This window comes from Ostrinia nubilalis, chromosome 19 (assembly GCF_963855985.1).
Source record: "Ostrinia nubilalis chromosome 19, ilOstNubi1.1, whole genome shotgun sequence".
Lineage (NCBI taxonomy): Eukaryota > Metazoa > Arthropoda > Insecta > Lepidoptera > Crambidae > Ostrinia > Ostrinia nubilalis.
The window spans coordinates 2,460,549-2,484,335 of record NC_087106.1 but is presented as its reverse complement, the minus strand read 5'-3'; the positions used below and the strand labels follow the sequence as shown (position 1 = coordinate 2,484,335).

Genomic DNA, 23,787 nt, shown 5'->3' with positions numbered 1-23,787 from the left:
TGGTTTTCTCACGTCCTCCATAATTACCATGACAAATATCTCATTCGATCGCCACAAGCATAAATTATTCCAAACAAAAAACAGAGGCTGACCCAAAATAGAAATATCGAATGCCCGAACATTTTACTACCAATATTGTCGCCCATAAAATCGTCTTATGTCCTTAGTTTCTCTTTACGGTTTTTCAATATTTTTACGCCCAAAAAACTGGGATACAAGCCAATGGATGTTCCGTAACCTTTTTGGCTATTATTATATTCTTGAGGTCCCGATAAATGGTAGTTTAGAAACATGAACCTTAAGATAGGTGATGGTGGGAGGTATAGTAAAGTTGATGATTAAATGGGTAGTGTACCTACTAATAATGCTACACCCAAAGGCGAAACTTTGTGAGGTTAGTTGGATGACTGTCGCTCTTTACAAAATACGGCTGGATCCTTTTTAATTGTTTGACACTATCTTCCATCGTCATTTCAACCATAGGACGTCCAGTGCTGAACATAGGCCTCCCCCAATGATTTCCACAATGGCCGGTTGGTGATGGCCTGCATCCAGCGTATTCCTGCTACCTTTATGAGGTCGTCGGTCCACCTTGTGGGTGGACGTCCTACCTTGCGCTTTCCGATACGCGGCCTCCACTCTAGAACCATGCTGCCCCATCGGCCGTCATTTCTGCGTACTGTGTGCCCTACCCATTTTGACACTATACGAACGATAAATCTAAAGATTTTTTGGTTCTACATTCTACTCATACTATTGAAGTAATATACTAGCATAGTTATATCTCAATGACTTATACAGCGAGGCGGGTTTATAATTCACCAGAGATCGTATTATTTAGAAGATGAAGAAAGATCAGCGCACTCACCCATTCTGCAGTCCACTAGCACCAATAGCATCAGGGCGCCCCTTGATGAAGGAACCTCGATTAGATCAAACAAGGCAGCAGAATCATTGAAGCACTTCACAAATACCACGGTCAAATACACACCACAGCACTGTTTTAACAGTACAGTACGAGTACATTTCACTTAGCTTTGGCCGTTGACCAATCAAGGTCGCCCAAACCTTTCCTTCTATGATAGAACTTTCCAGAAAAAACAAATGAATACGATGCGGCGCGCGCAACGACGTCCGCAGTGCACCACGTTTATTCGTAGACTAATTTATAAAGCAGCGAATGATACCGAGTGAATATTAGACAAAATGTGGGTAGGTGCGAAAAATAAAAAATAAGAATACCCACATTGGCATGAACAAACACGAGCGGTTTGCACTGCCACACATTTTGCCAGTGTTAGGTATGTTATTTTTATATATTGTTACAAAGTTTGAGTTTAAAATGTGGCCCTTTACTTTTCAATAGGTACATACGCGGACTCCTTGTGAGTGTTAAGAGAACTTGAAGCGATGTTGCACTGTTTTGTTCCTTTTGTTAAATTGCCAAAAAATCATAATATGACTAAAGGTTCAGTCAAAACAGCGCGATCACACGCGATCAGCCATGGCGACCAGACTTATATGCATTGATCGCCATCGCTGCACGCTGGCTGATCGTGTGTGATCGCGTTGGTTTGGCTGAACCTTAAAGCTTCAACCACACCAACGCGTGCAGATCGCCATCGCTGGCGCGAACACGGCGCGTTCATTGGAAAATGACAAACTGCGTGAACTGTCATGGGTCGCGCGACCTGTCATTGGTCTTTGATCGCGGCGGCGATGGCGATCAGCACGCGTTGGTGTGGTTGAAGCTTAAAAGAAAATTAGAAAAATAAAACAGCCAAACATGAACTCCACTTTCCAGCCAATCGGACACATTGTCACTAATAAAACTTCCTTAAGCCTACCCTCCATCGGCGATGCTCCTAATAGGTAGGTACTTACTGTTTCCGCGAAACTTCAAATAGCCATCCGTTCTGTGGGGACCCCTAAAAGCGCAAAGTTCTTAAAACTTCCTACGTGACCACAAACAATAGCTCTTTGTTTTACGTTATATTGTTTTTGTTTTATTTGACTCATCTCAGATTTCAGAACTCTTTCAGTTCTGGTTTTAACACTTATTTTACAAAAAAGCTACAATATTTATCATTTTGTAACTAAATGTATAAAAAAGCTAGAAACATTGAAGTTTCGGATGGGTCCAGTTTATTCTGTAACCTATTATTGATACCGTTGATAGAACTCATGAAGTACTTTCTGTAACCTGTCTTTCGATATCTTGTATAACTAGTTTAGAATAATCGAGTGAGATCACTTATCGTTGCCACCCTGTATAAGCCAATTTAACTGACACAATGAGTAATTTCACAATACTTTAGTCCAATATGAAATATATTTGATGCATTGTTCTCATTTCTATTGTTACAATACTCTGAGGGAAATTTTGAATAGGTCATTTATTTGTTATCACTGCAGTACAAGAGTAGTTATCATACATTTTCTGCACATTTGTAGCTGTACTAAAATAAATACATTCACCTGATTGTTGTTATTTTAATTATAATCTGATGTGCATTAAATTGTAACTAAAAACTTTACGTATGGTTGACATAAATTATTGTTTTTATTATTTTAAAATTTAGGAAGTAGGTATAGCGGGAAATCGGACTGCCTAAGTTGGGAATCGAACCCACGACCTTTCGCTTGCCAGGCGACTGCACCCCCATCTCTCAGATTTTTTTAAATAATTAAGATAGGTAGTTGTTGTAAATAAAGCAACACATTACTGAAATATAGCTTTAATCACTTTTAATAATAATGTTCCTATGTACACAGCGCTTAAAACTATAAAACTGGAGGTCTACAGTAAACATTGTAAAAATTCAATACATTGTACATTCTGTGAGAAAGAAATACACTCAGCACATAATGATATGGAACCATAAAACGAACTAGCAGCTAGTAAACCCATAAAATGTACTTTCCCATTTGAAAACTAAACGGATATAAAAATAAATAATCACGTTTAAAAATCATAAGCACCAGTAACTTAGTTAAAAAGCTGCTTAACTTATAAAACGTCTACCTTAACGGTATACTATTGTAAAACAAATATTTTAGGAACTATGTATGAATTTCATCACAAATATGTTAAAAAAGTTAAAAATGTTCGATAAAATGTTTAATTGATACAGCCTCAAACTAAAACTAAAATAAAGTTAACTTAGAAGGCGAAGTTAAATATTTTAGAGTTACCAATTTGAATTTCGGTAGGCGTTTGAGAAACTACAAGTACCAATCTTAACAATGTATAGATAAAGAAACACATCTTAGATTAGGTCAAACAGTCATTTCTACGTCTTATACAATAAGTTTATACACAAAACAAACACATTTTAAAACGATGTCATGTATGTAATATACACAAACGCCTATAAAGGACCTCATATCTATACACGAAGCATATTGTAAACTTAGTAACCAATATAACGTCATCATTGTAGTTTGTGTGCTTCATAAATGAGATCTTTCTATTTGTTCGTGTCTTATCATTGTTGACCTTTATCATAATCTTAATTAAATTATTTACATCGTCCAAGTTAATATGAGTGAAATCCTGTTTAAATACTGATATAAGAGCAAACTTAACTTCATAAAAATAGCTACTAAACAATGCAACGTGTACAGATATTCAAATGAAAATGATTTAAAAACCAATGACGTCACGCTTTAGTGGATATTGACGTCATCAATAATCCAAAAGCGGCTAATCATTTATCAGTCTTCGACAAATATGCTAAAGTTAGTCAAACCATTCTAGCAGAACTATGGTAAGCCAAACTGGAATTCGATTTACGCGAATGTATAAGGGAATGTAAAAACAAGCTGTCAATTTAGAAAAATCAGTCTTGAACTGCATGCAGAACGTCGTTGTGGCAAAAGTAGCTACCGTATGCCTTAATTAACCAATAGTACCGTAATAATAAATACTTAAAAGAAACTCATGTGTACAATTTGCTGTGTAAACTAATACGCTAATTACAATAAACACTTAAAAACTCTTAATAATGGTCCATAGGGTTTTAATTGTACGCAATAGGTAAAAAATCTAGCACAATCGTTATTTACACGAGCACCGTGAAGGGAAATCGTATTTCGATTACACGCTGTCTCTGATCACTGATATCACTGTTGTGACGTAACTGCTAGGCTTGGCACTTTGGTTCGGTCACTGTCCCGCACGACTACTACACTTCGGTGCCGTCCTCGCCCTCGTCTTCGAACAGGGGTTCCGTAGGGTTCACCTCAGTCGGAGGCTTTTTCTTCGGCTTAGGAGGGGGCCGCGGTGGAATCTTCCCACTCCTTCCCAAAGTCCCGGATTGGTTCAAGGACACGTTGGCTTCACTCTTCCTTTTGTCGTCTTTGGACGGCGAGGTCTTCGTTGGGGATTGTTTTGAGACCTCGTTCTTTTCGATCTTCGGGTTCCGTCTCAAAGAACCAGTCTCGGGCTTTCCTTTTCTACTCAAAGTGCTGCTGTCTGACACGTGGGATTGGTTGTCGGAGCCGGTGCTGAATAGAGCCTTCCGTGGCTCGGGCTGGGGCGTAGAGGTGTTTTTAGCCGTCCAGCTCATTCTGGGGTTTGTCGGCTCTTGAGGACCTGGTGTGGACAGCTGAGACGCGATGCTGTTTCTGGGATTAGTCATGTATTGCGGCACGGGAGATGGCGCTGGTTCTTGCTCCTCTATCGGCGCGTAGTATACTTGAGGGTGATGAGGACTTTGGAAAGCGTTCGGCGTGGCTGGCAGTGGCCTGTTCCTCATCGGAGAAAACTGGGCTTCTAATCCGGTTTTGTTCAGAGACAGTATCGAGCCGTCAGCTGTCGTTCGTAAGCCCAGGTTGTCGTACAACGGCTCTTGAGCTTCACTGCTGGGAAGGATTTGGGTGCTGGCGGTGCTAGACCAACTGGGTACCCTTGGTCTTCGCGGGATGGTGACGTATCCTTGTCTGGGCGTGACGACTGGCGGCGTGATGGGAGCCGTGAATGGGGACTGTGATCGAGAGTATGGTAGCGTTCGGAACAAGTTCTGGTTGGTCGTCATTCCGTAGATTGGAGAGTGGATTGGACTAACGGGGTTGAGTTGCGGCGGTAATCTCGTGGTGTCAGGAACGGTGGACGCGTTGCTTGCTGCCGGCGATATCTGGGCAGCTCTCGGCGGGAAAGAGATGAGCAGATCGGGAGTACGACCGTACTCTACGTTGAGGCCATCTTGGGATCGTTTCGTTGGATGATCGAAGTCGAGAGAGCGTTTTTCGTCGTCATTATGCGCTGAAACAAAGAATTATTTTTTATGTTTATTGCACCGTAAACTCTGCGGGTATTACAAACAACAGTAATGGATTTTTGTTGGAGTTTCGCCATCCCCTTAGTGTTAACCACAAATCGATAAAACTTAAGTACTCGCTTATCGAGTTTCGAGAAAAGTGCTCGCGATATAACGCATTTTATTGCTACTTTATTTAGGAGGTAATTTTTGTGAAAAGGATATCTTAATAAAACATCTAGACACGGTAAAAGTCACACTTAATGTTGCGATAAGAGGGAATGAAGGTGGACACGAATAGCTGCAGTGGCAAACTTATAAAGCTGCCGTGCCTCACACGACATGTTTAGTTGCAACGTTTACAAGATTGTACATGCGAAAGTTTGTTTTTAGCGCAACCAATATTTTGGGTGAACATGCACATTTTGTTAAAAAAAAATTGTGGAATTAAACTTGTAACTTACCGAATACAGAATCATTGTCCAGCAATGTTTTATTCAATTCTGACATCTCCGTGGCTCCGCTGGTAATCGAAGGCGGGACGTCGTACCTCCTAGGGGGCTTTGTGACGGGATTTACGGCAGTAATTAGACTCTTCTCCATTTCAGGTATCACAGAGCCCTCTATCAAAGCTTCTCCATTAGAAGCTTCAGCTTTCTTATCCGAGCCTCGTCTCTTGCAGCAACAGTAGCACAAAATGACTAGAATTATTAATAGAATAGCTGCCGTGCATGACACGCCTATCAAAACTGGCAGCATATTATTATCCATACCGCTAGGAACTATCAAATCTGGTACTGTGTGCATCACAACTAGAGTCAGGTTTCTTTCCTCGACTCCTCCAGCGTTTTTGGCAACACATAAATACTCCCCGTTGTCGGTGCTGCCAGCGTCTACGATAGTTAAATTGACCCATTTGCTACTTTCGTAACTGCTCTCTGACAAGTAGTATTTAACTTCGCCCTGGTACTTATAAGAGCCATCAATTATTTGGGCGTTTAATACCCAATTTACGTCGGGTAGCGGGTTGCCGTTGACTTGACAGGAAAGGGTAATGTTTGTGTCGGCGGACCGAAGGGTCGTGCTTGTTGATGGGTACACAATACTCGGTCGACACGCAAAATCGCTGCTGTCTAATTCCTTCCACATTTTTCCCTGGACTTTGGCTGGCTCAGCACACGATATCGGGGAGGTATAAAGATGCTTGCTGATAACCCAGTTTCTGAAAGGCTGCAGATAGCAATCGCACCGCCAGGGATTGTCGTGCACATCTAAGTTGGATAACGTAGTCAATGCACTCAGCGCGTCTATCTTCAATCTTTCCAATTTATTATTATTCAAGCTCAAAGTGTTCAGCTTGGGAACGTTAAGGAAAGTCTTCATTCCGATTGTGGCGATACGATTATTGCTCAAATCCACTTTCTGGAGGTATTCAAAGTTGTTAAAGAGTCCGTCCTCTAATTTTTCCAATTGATTATCGTTTAAAAAGAGCCATCGGATTTTCTTCGCGTCTGTAAATGTGTCCGCGTACAGCGTTTTCAATTCGTTCTTGGATAAATCCAGTTCGATCATGATTGCGAGACCGCTCAGGGCGTTTTTCTGTAGCGTTTTCAGTTTGCAATCTCTTAGTACGAGTTTCTTGAGATTGATCAGTTTCGTGTCTTCGAAAGCGTACATAGTGATTTCGTAGAAATTGTTGCCACTGAGATCTAGATTTTGTATGTCGGAGCTTAAATTTTTTGGTATATCTTGTAGATTTGATTTGGAGCAGTCCGCTTGTTTGTTGCCGCTGGCCCAGACGCATTTGCATTCTTTCGGGCAATTGGTCGTAAAATCGGGAACTGCCATTGTTGCAGCTAGTATATTTAAGATGAGAAGTTTCTTCAAGTGTTCCTGCAGCATTTTGGCTCGAGTTTTGGACCTGTAACAAGAGAAAAGGGCAGTTTTAGACGCGACGCAATAAAAGCTATTATCGCCAAGAATAGCAGGCATGTAACACGCACGGTAGTTTTAATGGGAGCATTAAGAAGCGGAATCGTTTTATGTACTTTGTGAGCAGTAAAGTGTACAAATGTATGGCACTAACAGATGCGCTTTATTAATAAACTCTCAAAGACTGTTGTTTGAGATATCATAATAAATTATGGCTGCTGTGTTAATGTTATCGACTGAGCTGCTGTTCTGCTAAAAATAAGTGTAAGTCATTAAAGTTTGTTGGTAATGGTTGATAAAAGAAGCATTGATAATTTGGAAATATAAATAAATGCTTTATTGCAAATGAGTTTTAAAAGTAAATGCGTAGAGTGCTCTAATACGAAATGTACAAGTAAGTATGAGTGTATCAAAGGTATCGATTCCAAATTGTTTTTTTCTATTTCTATTTCGATTTGTTTACTCTTACACACTTTTGCACTAGCAACGGTCCAAAATCTCATTTAGTTCGTATACGTCGGTGGACAAACAACGATTCGAAAAAAAGATTCGTGGAAAAATGGCAACATTTCCTTCTTTCGAGTCTGTAAAGTTAAAAGGTTGCCCTTCACATCAGAGGGCCTTTTCGAAATTAAATTATTTCGCTCCAAATTCTGGTTTGGTATGAGAATCGAATTTTTGGAAATGTAGTTGGTTTTTTTCTGTTATTGTTGTACAGTTTCTTCAAAATTATGAATATTAATGTTATATTTGATTTAAATAGAGTTCATTCGAAAAGATTCCAGAATTATCATGTTATCGTTTTCTAAGTTGTATTTTTACCCGACTGCCGAATGGACTCTTCACACACAAATAATTATGTCTAGATAATAGAAGAATAAAAGGTTTTCTATGAGTAATAAGGAATTACGTATTTCAAAATATCTACTTTATTGAAATATCTATTTGCTTAGTTTGGGACTAAATGGCGCAGTCTAAAATGTCCATCAAGGATACTATTTATTGATTTTCTTATTCTATTTATGTAGGTAGAGATTAATAAACCGAATTGGCAAATCAATTTAATTGTTATTTTTAAAAGTTTCGTCACCTAACTGTTGGTGACAAACTTTATTAAGATGCTCAAACGTACGAAATCAAGTCGTTTCCTACAAATGAAGCCCGGCTTACGTTTTTATTGTCACGTGCCCGTCATTCGCCCTCCGTCTTAGGTGACAACCTAATTACATTCCGCACTAAGGCCCCGTTAAAGTAATTCTGCGTAAGTGCGTTCCGGTGTGCGCGGCGCCTTACGGTTATGAGTGTAAGCGACAAGAGGACGTGAATATTTTAGTGGTTTGTACAGCTTGGGAGGTGTATAAAGTGTGATGACGACGAAATGTCATATCTTGTATGGTCTAGGGTTCATAAATTTTGTAAACTATAGCAAGCATGTGTAAAAATATTTTCTTGAAAAAGAGGCTAAAAGTGACTGACAGCCGTATTCACAAACATTACTATGAGGTCTTACAGTGCGCGTGAACGCACAGGGTGACACACGAACCAATCACAGAGCTCTATTCAACGCTGTGCGTTCGATTTGCTGATTGAATTAAAAGCAAGCATCGTGTGTGAATACGGGCGTGAGTTTCTTGCGCTGCTTCTTCTTAGCACTGACTCATATATTGCTGTCCCGAAGCAGCGGTAGGGTTCAAATAATACTGGGGCGTGTAAAAGCGCTTTTTAAACTCTCATCATCATCATCATTTCAGCAATAGGACGTCCACTGCTGAATATAGGCCTCCCCCAATGCTTTCCATGTTGATCGATTGGTAGCGGCCTGCGTCCAGCGCTTCCCTGCTACCTCTTTTAAACTCTATTTGCAGAAAATAAGTAACTTTATGACTGCCAGTTCTCATGAGTTCTCTCTATTATAATATTCCGCAGAACTCATTATAATAATACCAACTTAAATAGAAAGACACGGGTCTTGACGCGACGTTTATTAATGAGTTACATTATGTACTCACGGCTTGACGTTTCAGCTGTTATACTGCAGCCGTGGTCATAATACCAACTTAATTTTATGACGTCGGACAGGAGAGCTTATTGTTTCTGACTATACTACTTATGCCCCAACCAGGGATGTTATGGATATCCGTAACCGTAACTATCGAAATAAAAAAAACATCCGTAACCGTAACCGAAAGTTTCGGATAAAGGCGGAGTCTAAATCTTAATACTTTTTAATATTTGTTACTTGTCTACTTGTCTGACATTCCTTGGCACCATCTAATATCCCTGGGGCTATTCTACCTTTATCGTAGTTGTCGTTATAGTACATAAAGTGGCTATGAGGGTCGCGCAGCTTCTTGCTATTTGAATTTTACATTTAAAAATCTAATAATATCCGTAACCGAAATTACGAAACTTTCAGAGAACCGAAACCGGTATAATATTATTCTAATATCCGTAACCGTATCCATAACCGAAACTTCATATCCTTAACATCCCTGGCCCCAACTATACGTAAAGTCACCTTAATTTTCTATTCCCGAGTTGCAGTAACCCTCCACCGCTCACCACATGGTCGCTAGTACCTATAAATTGCACTATAAACTTCCTGAGCGATCGTTCCGTCCCCCTCTAACGTATGACACCAGAATTCCGTCTCAGTCTCAATTTTAAACCTCTTAAATTTAACTGGGAGATCATTGTCAAGCTAAATTGAAGATTGTTGACTATAAAACTGTGCATTGAACACTTTTAAGCAATTTGAGCATTTGTATCAATACTTATAAGTTTTACAATGTTTTTTAGTAAGTAAAAGAACCAATTCATTAATTATTTATTTTGTTAACATTCCTTTGAATGTCAGTATAAATTAAACATAGAGCCAATTAAAAACTATTTTCAGTAAGGACTGTTGTTTAGAGAAAATAAAGTAAGTATTAATTTAATTACATATCCATATTTAACTGATATTTGCCATTTGCTAAATATAGACTATAAAAGCTCGCATTAACCATTCTAAGAACATAAAATATTAATATGCGTCCATAAATTGTAAAATAAAAAGCCAATCATTTTTATTGCAGAAGGGTTAATAGTTAGTTGGCAGACATCAAAATAGAGTAGAATTGTGATATCAGTTATAAAACAACGAAAAAGTAGTTTAAAACGGCTAACCATAGTCTATCAAAATAAGTAGTAAAAAAACCTACTAATACTCTTTGTGAATTCTAGACTACTAGATCACCATTGGTTAGGTTTCCTTAGCAGTCAAACTTTTGGTCTTGGCTACATATGAGTTGCAGTGGTTGAACAAGAAGTGAAAAGACTCCTAAGTTTTTGCAACGCCTTCACGGGGCGTCACATGTACAAATATTATGTTCTATCAACCCTTACCCATGTTGTGATATGCAATAAAAGGCGACTAAGGAATATTAAGAAACATCAGACCATCCATCTAGCCGTGGAGATTGGAGGTCAAATCCTTCATTTGTCTCTGATCAATTTAGAGAAGATCGTGCTTCTGCAGTGGAGACTTTAAAATGATTAAGACGAAGCGAGCTACAGATAAAAAGAAGAAAATAAAACTAGTGTCTGATTATAAATAACTGCTCACAATCAATAACCCCATCGCGAATGAATTACCGGACAATGCTACGTCGTTTCAATGAGCAACTGTCAACGTGCGCGCGCGCAACGCGGTCTCAATCAAGCTCTGTTTAGAGGCCAAGGCTTGTTTGACCCCCGTTAGCAGTTCAGGGTTACGGTTCAGTATGTAAAAGAACTCTTAAGTGCGAATCAAGACAAGGGGTCTTTGTCCAGCAATGGGCTAGTGATCATAGAATAGAATATACAGGATGGGCCAAATTTTTTTACAAATAGCAACGCTTGATTTCTCGAAAACGGTTCGAGGGAGGAACGCATGCGTGATGGGAAACTGTGCATATTTCCATAAACTTTTAGTCACTAGGGAGTGCTTCATGAAAGAACAATTTTTGTGCATACTTTTTTTTACTAAAGCAACCTGCCATAACAACATAGATGGCACGACTTAGGCGGCCTTATCAATAGGATAATGCTGTCAAATTATTTTTGCATATGGTTCCTCTTCAGTATATTTAACATGTCAAGGGATCTTATACCTCATTGTCTATTTAGACCCAGAGATCACGGGTTCGATTCCTAGCGGGGGCAACATTTAACTAAGGCTGACCATAATATAATATCAATTTTATGTTTCGTTAGCTACAGGCTAAGGTTATAGAGGTAAGTAAGACAGCCAGTTCCTCTGTGTTTAAGGATTTCGGGCATGGAAGACCTGATCATTATCCATCAGATGAGATTCAAATCAAGTGTGTACTTTCGAGGAAAAATAAGTCCATGCGGGACAAAGAGCCTCATTCTCATTGCAACTTTGTATAAGTCTAAGAAAATGGGTTCGCATAAAAGGAAACCAGTTCTAAGTGTTGCCCGTGTATGGAAGGCAATGCCGCGGGAACTGCTGATGCATCACCATCCTTGTAACAGTTCTGTGAAGTGCGTAAGCTATATTATTATTGTGTAGGTAATAGTTAAATGAAGTGTGTGTGTAGTTAATTAAGGCTTGGTATTTCTGCTAAACGATTTTTTCCACATTTTTTAACATAGTAACTAAATAAGACGCAATATAAAAATTTCATCCGTTAAAAGCCCTCAAGTTATTTCTGAACTTTAGTAAAAGATTTAGAATCTCAAATCGCTTATTTTAAAAATAAAACCATAAATAGAAAACAAATAGAGGTAACTTTGGGAATTTATTCTATCGAATCAACTTCATCAAATCGTGTTTCCATCCGTTAATAGCCCTAGAAAATATCCTCAACTATGCCCAATAAAAATCTTAGCCTTTAATTTTACTGTTTAGTACCTCAAAAATGAAAAATGAAAACCTCATTTTCGCCATTTTCTCTGCTACCCGGCCTTAAAAGTTTCAATGAAAAAATAATACATTTTTGTCTTAATTTTTCATTGAAAATTGTATTAACTTATATTATGATTATGATGGCTGGGTTGCACCATCTTACTTTAACTTTGACAACGTCAAAAATATGTTCAACTCCATACAAAAAACACCGGTTAACGTTATAGTTACGGTCAAAGTTAGGTGGTGCAACTCAGCTTCACTGTATTTATAGTAGAAGTTTTAAATTGTTGACACAAAAATCTTCAGAAGACTGCCTTTAGACTGCCTTTTTAGTCGTTTTAGTCTAATAACATAAAACAAATTCTATCTTTTAATTCAGAATTGCATCTATTTTATAATTCTCCCATCGCTCCTTTACCCGTACAAAGTTATTTACTCAGAAAAGAGGGACAACATTGGAATATCGAAGAGTGTTTGGGAAAACAGACTGGGAGCAGAGCACTATCTGAACGGCATTTTGCTTTCCTGTTTATTTTCAATCCGGTTGCCAGGATGGGAGCTGCAAATACCCGGGTCTAAAATAAACCGGGTTATTTTAATTTAAGGTCCGAATATTTCCCGGGAGATCCAGATTCAGCTTTGCTTTTAATAGAACTCCTTTTTCTTGGATAATCTATGCAGATTATAATTCTGTTTTTTTCAACTTATCTCAGAAACGGCTGAACCGATTTGAATCGGACTTTCACGGAAGTTTTTTCGGAGTGTTTAGGCTGCAAACGAAAACGTTATTTGTCTCACTGCTGAGAAAAGTCCTCCCTCAAAACCATTTAATTTTAATTTGAAAGAACGGTCTACTCAGGTTATCTGAAAGATATCGCTTCCTAGTACTAAGACCGCCTAAAATGTGGAATTCCAACTTTTGTATTTACTGTCACTAGATTTATGTGGTATTATCAACAAAATGTCTGGATTTCTTGACTTACTTGACTTAAGATCTCCTAGATAGGGCAGAGGGCGTCCACAAATAGTCCTCCATCGCGAACTCGATGGAGGTCTGGATTTCACTGATATTTTCTATCAGTGTCTAAAATCCAGACATTTTGTATTAAAATAAACGAAATGATGTCTAAACGTGATTTTAAATCTTCAGGTAAAAATACTTAAGAGACACTTAGCTTTGAATTTAAGGTCGTTACCGGTAAAACACCGGCAAAAGAGAAAGCCTGCAACCGTACTCGTAACTAACAACAAAGTGTAAACTGCAAACTGTTCCGCTCCTATCAGCTTTGCTCATCTTATCATCAGCAAATCCCCCATTATTCATCCGAAACGGAATCGTTTCGCTAACACTTACTGTAAACAGGAATTAAATAACGTAAAACCTTCGTGTTCGCTAAGCATCGGCAGAGTAAATAAAAATGAGTAGGTCATCTCCATAGAAATGCACCGAGCGCGGTTTGTATGTGAGCGCGCGCCAATACGTATGCGGCGTGCACGCACACACTGACAAAATTCGGCGCAACTCCCACGCTAAATTTGTCAGTGTGTGCGTGCGCGCCGCATACGTATTGGCGCGCTCACGTACAAACCGCGCTCGGTGCGTTTCTATGAAGATGACCTACTCATTTGTATTTACTCTGGCATCGGTAAGAGGATTTCGCTTCGCTCTTCGCCAGAATAGTTAGGACTGGACTAATGATCAAGCAAGATGAGGTTTGTGTTAACAGCTGGAGAATTATTTTCCATCAGGTGAGAACCAGGCCAAGAGCTTCCTCGTTGTGGTTAAAAAAAAAAAGATTACTGGATGGTTTCAGCCGTGACCATTTTACAGTTTCAAAGTGTCAGACTGCTGATTCATTTATTAGTTAGATTTTGTTGGACTGTTCTACATTTATATGCAGAAGAGCAATCGTATTCATTTCACAGTTCAAAACATACACTATATTCTGTCAAACGCCTTGTTAAACAGATTTTATCGTACGTTTTGAACTGTGAAATGAATACGATTGCTTTTTTATTGCACCTCAGATCTACCATCCTTTCTCACACCAAAATGACTGGTGACAGATAGAGTCGAAATATAGAACAGTTAGGAAGATTCTTACGATCAAATCAAACGTGCGATGTGGAAGTTATTGGGGGAGGCCTATGTTCAGCAGTGGACGTCCTGTGGCTGAAATGATGATGATGATTTCGATCAAAACACGAATATACTGAAATTCAAATAAAAATCTCTCTAGAATCTAGATCATTTTGTAATCTGGCCTAATCTCTTTAACGTACAAGAGCCTAAATGTATACCTCTGCATTCGTATTTAGTATTTAAGTGTTTACCTTACAAATTGTCCATTTACTCAGGCTCTTCAAAGGTAAATAAACAAACGTTCTAGCGAAAATATAAAGCTTATTAACTGCGTTAGTCCCACTTAGAGTACTTTTAAAAACTCCGAAAGAGAGGCCTTTTTTGAAGGCGTGTGTAACCGTCTGCCAACTTCGCGCGCTAAGCGGAGCGAGCTGAGAGAGCGAATCAGGATAAGCGGATTTTAACCGTCGCCTCGTTTCGCTTTTTGTCCAAAGTTGTTCGTTTGAAACTTTATTTTACACTGTAACTAGAACTTGGCGCATAATTTTGAATTTATTAGTGACGATCGAGTTTTGGGCCTGTTGAGTGCTTTCAGTATTTTTTTTATTTCATTACATGCAATAAATAAAATGGTTTTGTCAAAATACACTTCCCAATAATACCAAGTACCAGCAAATCATGACACAATAGAAATTAATCGTTACCTCTGTCCCATGAGACCACTTAGTTTTCCACGAGATAATTATAATAATATTAGAATTCCTAAAATTATTCCAATCTTTGAATTGATATGAGAATTACAATTGCCTCTGCAAAAAGCAGTCCATGACAGTTTACTAAATAAAACAATGTTAGCGTTCCTATAGATCAGGAGAAACTCATTATAAAATTATAATTCTTTAAAAAATAATATCTGCCAAACTCGTAACCCTCCTTTTCTGTCGTCATCGGTTGGACATGAAGGCATGTCGAGAACGAACTGTGAATCTGTGATATGAATGAAAATTAAACATAAAACAGAGTACAAAGTGAATGCCTTTGAGTTGTGCCCTGTAATGAAAGCTTGTGTGTCAATGAAAGAGAAATATTGAATGCTTTCAATAATATTACAGTGACGAATAGTAATTTAGCAAACTGATGTAAACCCACAGAAATGATTTAACAGAAGGATTTAACTCCTAACTCCAATACATAGTCGCGTAAAGCCCAGATATAAGTACGTTTTGCCCATTTATGTGCATTAATTAGTACAGATTTCAGGTGATTGGAATAGGCAGTTTATTTGGCACAAATTATTGCAAACTAGCTTTCCGTCCGAGCTATGAGTATTGCAACAAAAATGTTTAGGGTGGGTTGCACCATCTTACTTTGACAGTAACTATGACGATAACCGGTGCTTTTTGTATGGAGTATGACAGATTTTTGACGTATGTCAAAGTTAAAGTAAGATGGTGCAACCAAGCTCTAACTACAACGACTAAGTCTTTACAATACATAAATAGGTATTAAAATACTCTTTATGGAGAATGGACCTTAAAAATTGAAAACACTAAGTACATATTTTAAAACAAAGTTGCTTTCCTGTCTGTTTGTCCCTATACAATGCTTAAATCTTTAAAACTACGCAACGGATTTTGATGCGGTTTTTTTAATAGATAGTGATTCAAGAGGAAGGTTTATAAAACACTAGCTTTTGCCCGCGGCTTCACCCGCGTGAAATTTAGTTTGTCACAGACCGTCATAATTATAGCCTTTATGTTATTCTGGGTTATAAACAATAATACTGGAAAGTTTCATGAAAATCCATTCAGTAGTTTTTGCGTGAAAGAGTAACAAACATCCAGACATCCACACAAACTTTCGCATTTATAATATTAGTGGGATGCATTTTATATAAGAGAAATTCTATTGCAATCGTGCGAAGGCGGGGCGGGCCGCTAGTAAACAATATGAGTAAGTGCAGAATGAAACTTCAAACGTTTATGTCTCTATATTTTGTCCCACAGGATGAAATAACGCCTCAGTGACAGATCGGACTGTGTGCAAGCAATCAATACTGGATGTCCAGCCCAATCTGCCTGGAATAGTCTGGAATTGTCCTAGATTTAGGATAATGTGGACAGTGTCACCCATTTATTTATTGCGTCCGTAAAATCTGGGAGGAGCTAAGGTGACGTGTAGACTTACGAGTACCTATTGGATTAAAGTCATACTTGAAAATTCAGGTTTTTAATGGTTACAGCAAGAAAATAAGAATTTATTCCAACTATTTCCTGATTTTTTTCACTGACCACCACAAAAAACTGATATGATAAGTACTTACAAAAATAGCGGATGCCTATGTCATAACATCTACCTGCATGCCAAATTTCAGCCTGATCCATCCAGTGGTTTGGGCTGTGCGTTGATAGATCACTATGTCAGTCAGTCAGTCAGGCAGTCAGTCAGTCAGTCAGTCACCTTTGAGTTATATACAGGGTGGAATTTTGTAATGCCACCTGGAGCGAAAGTACTCTTAATATTGTAGATAGAATTTTTTTCTCAAAGAAAACATTCCTTTATTTTGAAAAGAAATAGAACTGCATTCAAAGATTTTTAAAAATTTGCTTGCCACACCCGGGAATCGAACCAACTAAAATCTGATAAAAATGACACCCTGTATTTTTATTACATCGATCGTTAGGGTTAAGTATAATGATGAAATCTCTCTAACAAACTTGATAAATCAAATGAAAGGAAAACCATGAAATCTTAAATTATTTTAACTATGTTACAGAAAATCGTATGGTATGGTAGTGAATTTCCAAAAAAAATGGAAAAATTTTGAATGCAGTTCTCTTTCTTTTCAAAAATAAAGGAATGTTTTCTTTCAGTAAAATTTTCTATCTAAAATATTAAGAGTACTTTTCCTCCAGGTGGCATTACAAAATTCCACCCTGTATATTTAGATACCTGTATAAATAAATAAATAGGTAGAATCTATCTCTTTAAACTACATATTTATTTATACAGGTATTAGAGATATGTAAAACTACGTGTCATAACTTTACAGAAGTAAAAGCTCGCAGATGTGGAAGCTTATACTGAAGGTAGTAATGCACTTCCTGTTTATGCACCGTTAACCGAAGGTTATACGGAGCGACGGTACACACACGGACAAAAAGACTGTTATAGAACTTGACAGGGGTGGATAACATTTGGCGAGGAACGAGAACTGTAGTATAGTCTTGTCCGTGAGCACGTAGAATTTTGTCCAATGACCCCAAGCTAACCATCCTTAAACCTCGCTCGCGCGTAATTATGTTGCTATCGCGCTCGCACACTCACTGCGGGTGCCAGTCGCACAGTCGCGACAGCAATATAATTACGCGCGAGCGATAAGGATGGGTAGCTAGGGGTCATTGGACAAAATTCTACGTGCTCACGAACCGGGCTTTAGTCACAATAAGTGTAATACAGTGACGACAGTTACTAGGTTACGTGCTAAATTGATAAAAAATCTTATCATAGGGTCATTTAGTGTCTACAGCAGGAGCATGACTTTCTAATTCACCGGAGGCAAATGGGTTGGTAAGAAAAAAATTATACATATTAAATATCAATGCCGAATCATATTCTTCATGTCAAATGTCAGTACCAAATAATATTTTGTCTAATATCCGATCCCGACATTGAGCTGTTTTGTTTAGATCTTCTAAATAAGTTAACTTAGTTAACAAGTCGCGTAAATAAGTTAACAAGAGTTCATGTGTTTTGTTTTTTTTTTGCGCATGGTTTTCAATATCACAACCTTAATACGTGATGTTTCTCGAAGTTAGTAGTGTTCCTGGTTTGCACTATCCTTTTTGCGAGATTGGACAAATGGAAACTCACTTCAGTAAAATATTTAATCATTACACGTGTTTGTCCAACACATCTAACAAGCGTAGTAAAATTCCAGCTGCTCAATAAATAAAATCTATTATACCCAAAAGTTTGCAACCCCTGCCGGTACAGTCCGCAGAATGGGTCTGGCGCAGTAATATTTTATTTCGTAGATAAACCCTAAGGTTACGAGGGCCAGTTCTAAATTAGGAGCGTGCGCAAAAACACGAGCGGTTTGGTATTCGCCACCGTTGAATTAACTAACCAATATGCACCACTATTATCTAATTCTATGCGATATAGTACAGTCTTCTTCTTTTCCTTTCGCTTAGGTAAGTAACTCAAGCGCTAGAAAACCTAAGTAAAATAGTACTACTAAAGTAGCTTTGCCAATTGGTTTTATCATACCCCATATTGAAATTATATAGGACACTAGCGGCCGCCCGCGACTTCGTACGCGTGGATCCCGTAATACCCCCTTAGGGGTGGAATTTCGTAAAATCCTTTCTTAGCGGATGCCTACGTCATAACATCTACCTGCATGCCAAATTTCAGCCCGATCGGTCCAGTAGTTTGAGCTGTGCGTTGATAGATCACTATGTCAGTCAGTCACCTTTGAGTTATACAGGGTGTTAGGTAAATGGGTATATGAGCCGACACTAGCTCATGTTAACATATGCATATAAATGGTATGGTGAAGTCAGAAAATTGATATCATCATTCTAATTATTTTAATTTTCATACAAATCTGATTTTAAAAATTTTATTTTGTATGAAAATTTAAAAAATTAAAATGATGATATTAAATTTCTGACTTCACCATACCATTTATATGCATATCGTCGCTTGCCTCTCTAACTGACGTATCTGATTTTTTTTTCGAAACTGAGTTATCTACACCATCATAATCAGTTTTGCAAGACGAATCGATCTATCTAATCGCCTGAAAATTTTGCAAAATGTCAGTTACGTCAGTTAGAGAAGCAAGCGACGATATGCTAACATGGGCTAGTGTCGGCTCATATACCCATTACCTAAGTAACACCCTGCATATATTTAGATTCTTATTTTTGCAGTTGTTTACCCTGCATTCTACCGTACTATAGTATAGCGATTAACTCAGTTAGTGCCTGAGGTATGGGACCAGCACGGGGTTTTTGTGACGGTCAAACGTCAGCGACACTTCATATTTGTATGCTCTGTCACGTCATAATATGTCAATGTCACCCCTTCCCTGCCGCTCCCATACCTCATGCACTGACTGAGTTAAAGGCCTATTCAAACCTGAGCGATATTCGCTGCCGCTGTGGGTAGAGGTACAAACCGCGCGGGTTTCGCTCAGGTATTTAGTATCAAGTATCGCGGCTAGAGCGACCTGAGCGATATTCGCTGCCGCTGTGGGTGGAGGTACATAGGTAGACGGTAGCGAATACCGCTTAGGTGTGAACAGTATTATTACCGCATACCCACTGGGTTTTCTCTGCCGCAGACGGTAGCGAATACCGCTTAGGTCTGAACAGTATTATTACCGCATACCCACTGGTTTTTCTCTGCCGCAGACGGTAGCGAATACCGCTTAGGTCTGAACAGTATTATTACCGCATACCCACTGGGTTTTCTCTGCCGCAGACGGTAGCGAATACCGCTTAGGTCTGAATAGGCCTTAAAGCACTATATCTATAGTAAATAAGTACAGTAGACTGAAGGGTAAACAACTGCTAAAATAAGAATGTCCTTAATATAATTTCCTTCAATATGGGGTTTAAAATCAATTGCCAAAGTCACTTGCCTCATTAAATGGTTGACTTCTAAATTCGCGCGTAAAGCCCTGTACCTACTCGTACCTCCAGTAGAGAGTAAATTGCCAGTAAATCAGTCTCAAGTTCAATTCCCTTTCGGTTTAATTAAACCTACGATAAACTCGCAAATAAAAAATGTCTGGTAGAAACAAATGGGTGTATCTTTTCTTTAGTTACTTTGACCACAACCTAGAGCGTGGGCAGGCCTCCCACTAGGTGGACAGACGATTTGGTGAAGGTCGCGGGAAGAGCCTGGATGCGGGCAGCGCAGGGCCGTATGTTATGGAAATCCTTGGGGGAAGCCTTTGTCCAGCAGTGGACGTCATTTGGCTGAAACGAACGAACCTAGTTTTTCGGGGTAAGTTTAATCGTTCTGAGGCTGCAATGATGATGATGATGTCTGAAAAGATTTGTCGTTTCGTAATACGATAAACCTCTAAAAAGGCCCAAACCTTTTTTAATTGCATGTTGTTAAGTGTTGCAATTAAAAAGATACTGCAACATATTAGCACGTATTTACTCCATTTAGCAGGACCCTGTGGAAAGTACCGAATTCCGTAACGTTTAGCATTTGTTAATTTGTATAATTAGTGCACGTGTTCTTAAGTTAGTGTTGTGTAAGATTATGTTAAGCAACGGTGGCGTGATTCAACATGCTCGGAATGCTAGAGGTCTTCTAACCTATGTGGCTTATCTTCATCTCACGATGGGGACTTCTAGCAAACCTATATGGAAATGTATCCATTGTTTCAAGATGAGAGAGTGTCGGAAAGCAATGATTGCCGTGTAGAGCACTAAGTAATTGACAGAATACTATGTATGTTAGGTAGAACTTAAGTAAATCTTGGACATTTCTTAATATTATCTAAGACAATCTCCTTGACATTTTACAGCGCCATCTAGTCCCTAATAAAGCACCGGAATACCAGACTACAGTTTTAATTGACTTATTTGAATACTTTTTGTTACACACAATATCATTCATAGAAAATACCTAGAGTCCTAGACTATTACTAGACTACAAGATAGTTTCATACTCCTAATATTTGTACTATGCGGGGATCAAACCCGCGACTTCTATTATAGGAGCAGAGTTGTCAACCATTACTCCAAACGATCATTACGAAGCAATACTACAAACCGTGTAACACACGGTAAAGGGAAGTTTGGGAAAAAAACACTAAATTCTGTTTACTGCCCGCATATGATATCGTTAGCCCTTTTCCTGGAAAAGAACGTTTTTCTACGTTTAATATTTTTATTCCTCAATGTACAGACAGACAACGGCATATTGAGTTACTGAGTATTTTTCCAACAATAATTTTTAATTGGAAAACATGTTAGTGAGAATCGCAATTTTTCCCGGAAAAATTCAATTGGTTTACAAAGCATATCTTATTTTAATTTTTCTTACACCTAACAACAATATGTATACCTAAACTACATATATACTTACTATGTCTATAATTAGGTAGGTACTTGCTTAATATTTTATTAACTTACTCACTAAAATCTTGTTGACTAATTGGAGATGTTTACCTGTAAACAAAAAAAAAAAACCGTTAACATTGTTATTACAGAAAAGTCCATTCTACTAATAGTTCGTTCGTTCGTTTCAGCCAAATGACGTCCACTGCTGGACAAAGGCCTCCTCCAAGGTTTTCCATAATGCACGGTCCTGCGCTGCCCGCATCCAGGCTCTTCCCGCGACCTTTACGAGATCGTCGGTCCACCTAGTAGGAGGCCTGCCCACGCTACGTCTTCCAGCCCGTGGTCGCCACTCGAGAACTTTTCTGCCCCAACGGCCATCGTCTCTACGTGCTATGTGCCCCGCCCACTGCCACTTGGTTTTAGCAATTCTGCGAGCTATGTCGGTCACTTTGGTTCTCCTGCGGATCTCCTCATTTCTGATTCGATCACGCAGGGAAACTCCAAGCATGGCCCGCTCCATCGCCCTTTGGGTGACCTTGAGCCTTCTTATGAGGCCCATAGTAAGCGACCACGTTTCAGATCCATAAATCAACACTGGCAGCACACACTGCTCGAAGACTTTTGTCTTGAGACACTGCGGTATTTCGGACGTGAGTATATTGCGTAGCTTCCCGAACGCTGCCCAGCCGAGTTGGATTCGACGATTGACCTCTTTCTCGAAGTTGGCCCTACCTAACTGGACTGTTTGTCCCAGGTATACATAATTGTCAACAACTTCGAGTGTAGAGTCTCCAACCTTCAAAGGAGTGGGTGCGACACGGACATTAGACATGATTTTTGTCTTGTCCATGTTCATTTTGAGACCCACTTGTTGAGAGGCTCTACTGAGGCCATCGAGCATTGTGCCTAGATCTTCCAAGGTTTCAGCCATGACTACGATATCGTCCGCGAATCGAAGGTGGGTGATGTAGTCACCGTTGATATTTATGCCAAATCCGCTCCAGTCCAAGAGCTTGAAGACATCTTCCAGGGCGGTGGTAAACAGTTTTGGAGATATGACGTCTCCCTGTCTTACCCCTCGCTGCAACTGGATAGGTTTCGAGTCCCGATCCTGGAGGCGGACTGACATTGTGGCGTTTTTGTATAAACTTTTTAACACTTCGATATAACGATAGTCAATTTGGCACCTTTGGAGAGACTGTAGTACTGCCCAGGTCTCGACCGAATCGAAGGCTTTCTCATAATCCACAAACGCCAGGCAAAGTGGCTGATTATACTCCTCGGTCTTCTGTATAATCTGCCGCAGCGTATGTATGTGGTCTATGGTACCAAAGCCTTTTCGGAAACCGGCTTGTTCGGGAGGCTGGAAGTCGTCGAGCCTGCGAGCGAGACGATTCGTAATGACTCTCGAAAACAGCTTGTAGACATGGCTCAGAAGTGAGATGGAATTCTTCAACAAGGTTTTGTCACCTTTTTTGAAGAAGAGTATCACCACACTTCTGTGCCATGTCGTAGGCGTTTTTCCTTCGAGGATGACGGAATTGAACAGCTTCTGAAGAGCCTTCAGTATCGGCGTTCCACCTGCCTTCAAAAGCTCAGCCGTGATTCCATCATCACCCGGTGCCTTGTTGTTCTTTAGCTGTTTGAGAGCCATTCTAATCTCGTACAGACTGACGTCCGGGATATCTTCGGTATAGTGTCGGATCAATCTAGCTCTTGGGTCTTCGGCTAGATTTGTGACAGGTGTGCGTACACTCGTGTATAATTGTCCGTAGAACTTCTCAACCTCTTCCAATATCTCCGGCCCCGACGAAATGGATCTGCCATCCTCGGTTTTCAGCTTGGTCAGTTGGCTTTGGCCAACAGACAGATCTCTTGCGAACACTTTAGAGCCCTTGTTTCGCTCGATCGCCTCTTTAATACGGTCTGTATTAAATTGGCGTAAGTCGCGAGTCAAAGACTTGGAGATCTGTCTGTTAAGACGCCGATACTGAGCAGCATCTTCAGAGGACTGCAGAACCAAGTTCCGTCTCTCTTCCATGAGTTGATTGGTGAGGTCAGAGATCTTTTTGGTTCTTTTTGAACGACGGGCTTTAAAGAACTTAGAGCCAGTCGTTTGGACAATTTCCACGAACCTGTCATTGTATTCGTCCACATTTCCGCAGTCTCCTAGGCATTCGAAACGATTTTACAGTTCGAGCTGAAAGCTTTCGGGGTTTTGGAGTTGGATGGGCGCTGGGTGGAGCGTAGACTTCATCAGTCGACATCTCTCGAGCTTGGGTCTGATATTCAATGTGCCTCTTACCATTCGGTGATCGCTTCCTGTTTTGACCGAGTTGATCACAGAGACATCATTGAATATATGCTTCTTCGTCGACAAGATGAAGTCGATCTCATTTTTTGTAGCGCCATTGGGATGCAGCCATGTCCACTTTCGCTGTTTTGGCTTCCTGAAGAAGGAGTTCATCATAAAGAGGCCCTCCCTCTCCATAAAGCCAGCCAGCAGTTGGCCACGTGCGTTCC

At 39.5% G+C, this 23,787-nt stretch overlaps 1 protein-coding gene and 1 long non-coding RNA gene across 6 annotated transcripts in view; both read right to left on the bottom strand.

The window, feature by feature from the left end:
• LOC135081064 (uncharacterized) overlaps positions 1 to 23,787 on the bottom strand; it is a 211,926-nt gene that overhangs the window by 67,616 nt on the left and 120,523 nt on the right. The window lies entirely within an intron of this gene.
• LOC135081056 (uncharacterized) overlaps positions 2,723 to 23,787 on the bottom strand; it is a 239,828-nt gene continuing 218,763 nt past the window's right edge. For all 5 annotated transcript variants that reach the window (XM_063975770.1, XM_063975769.1, XM_063975768.1 and 2 more), the window contains 2 exons: positions 5,726 to 7,182; positions 2,723 to 5,266 (listed from right to left, as the gene is read on the bottom strand). In XM_063975770.1, the coding sequence (XP_063831840.1) occupies positions 4,188 to 5,266; positions 5,726 to 7,182 (2,536 nt within the window). In that variant the 3' untranslated portion in view covers positions 2,723 to 4,187. The remainder of the gene's footprint in view (positions 5,267 to 5,725; positions 7,183 to 23,787) is intronic.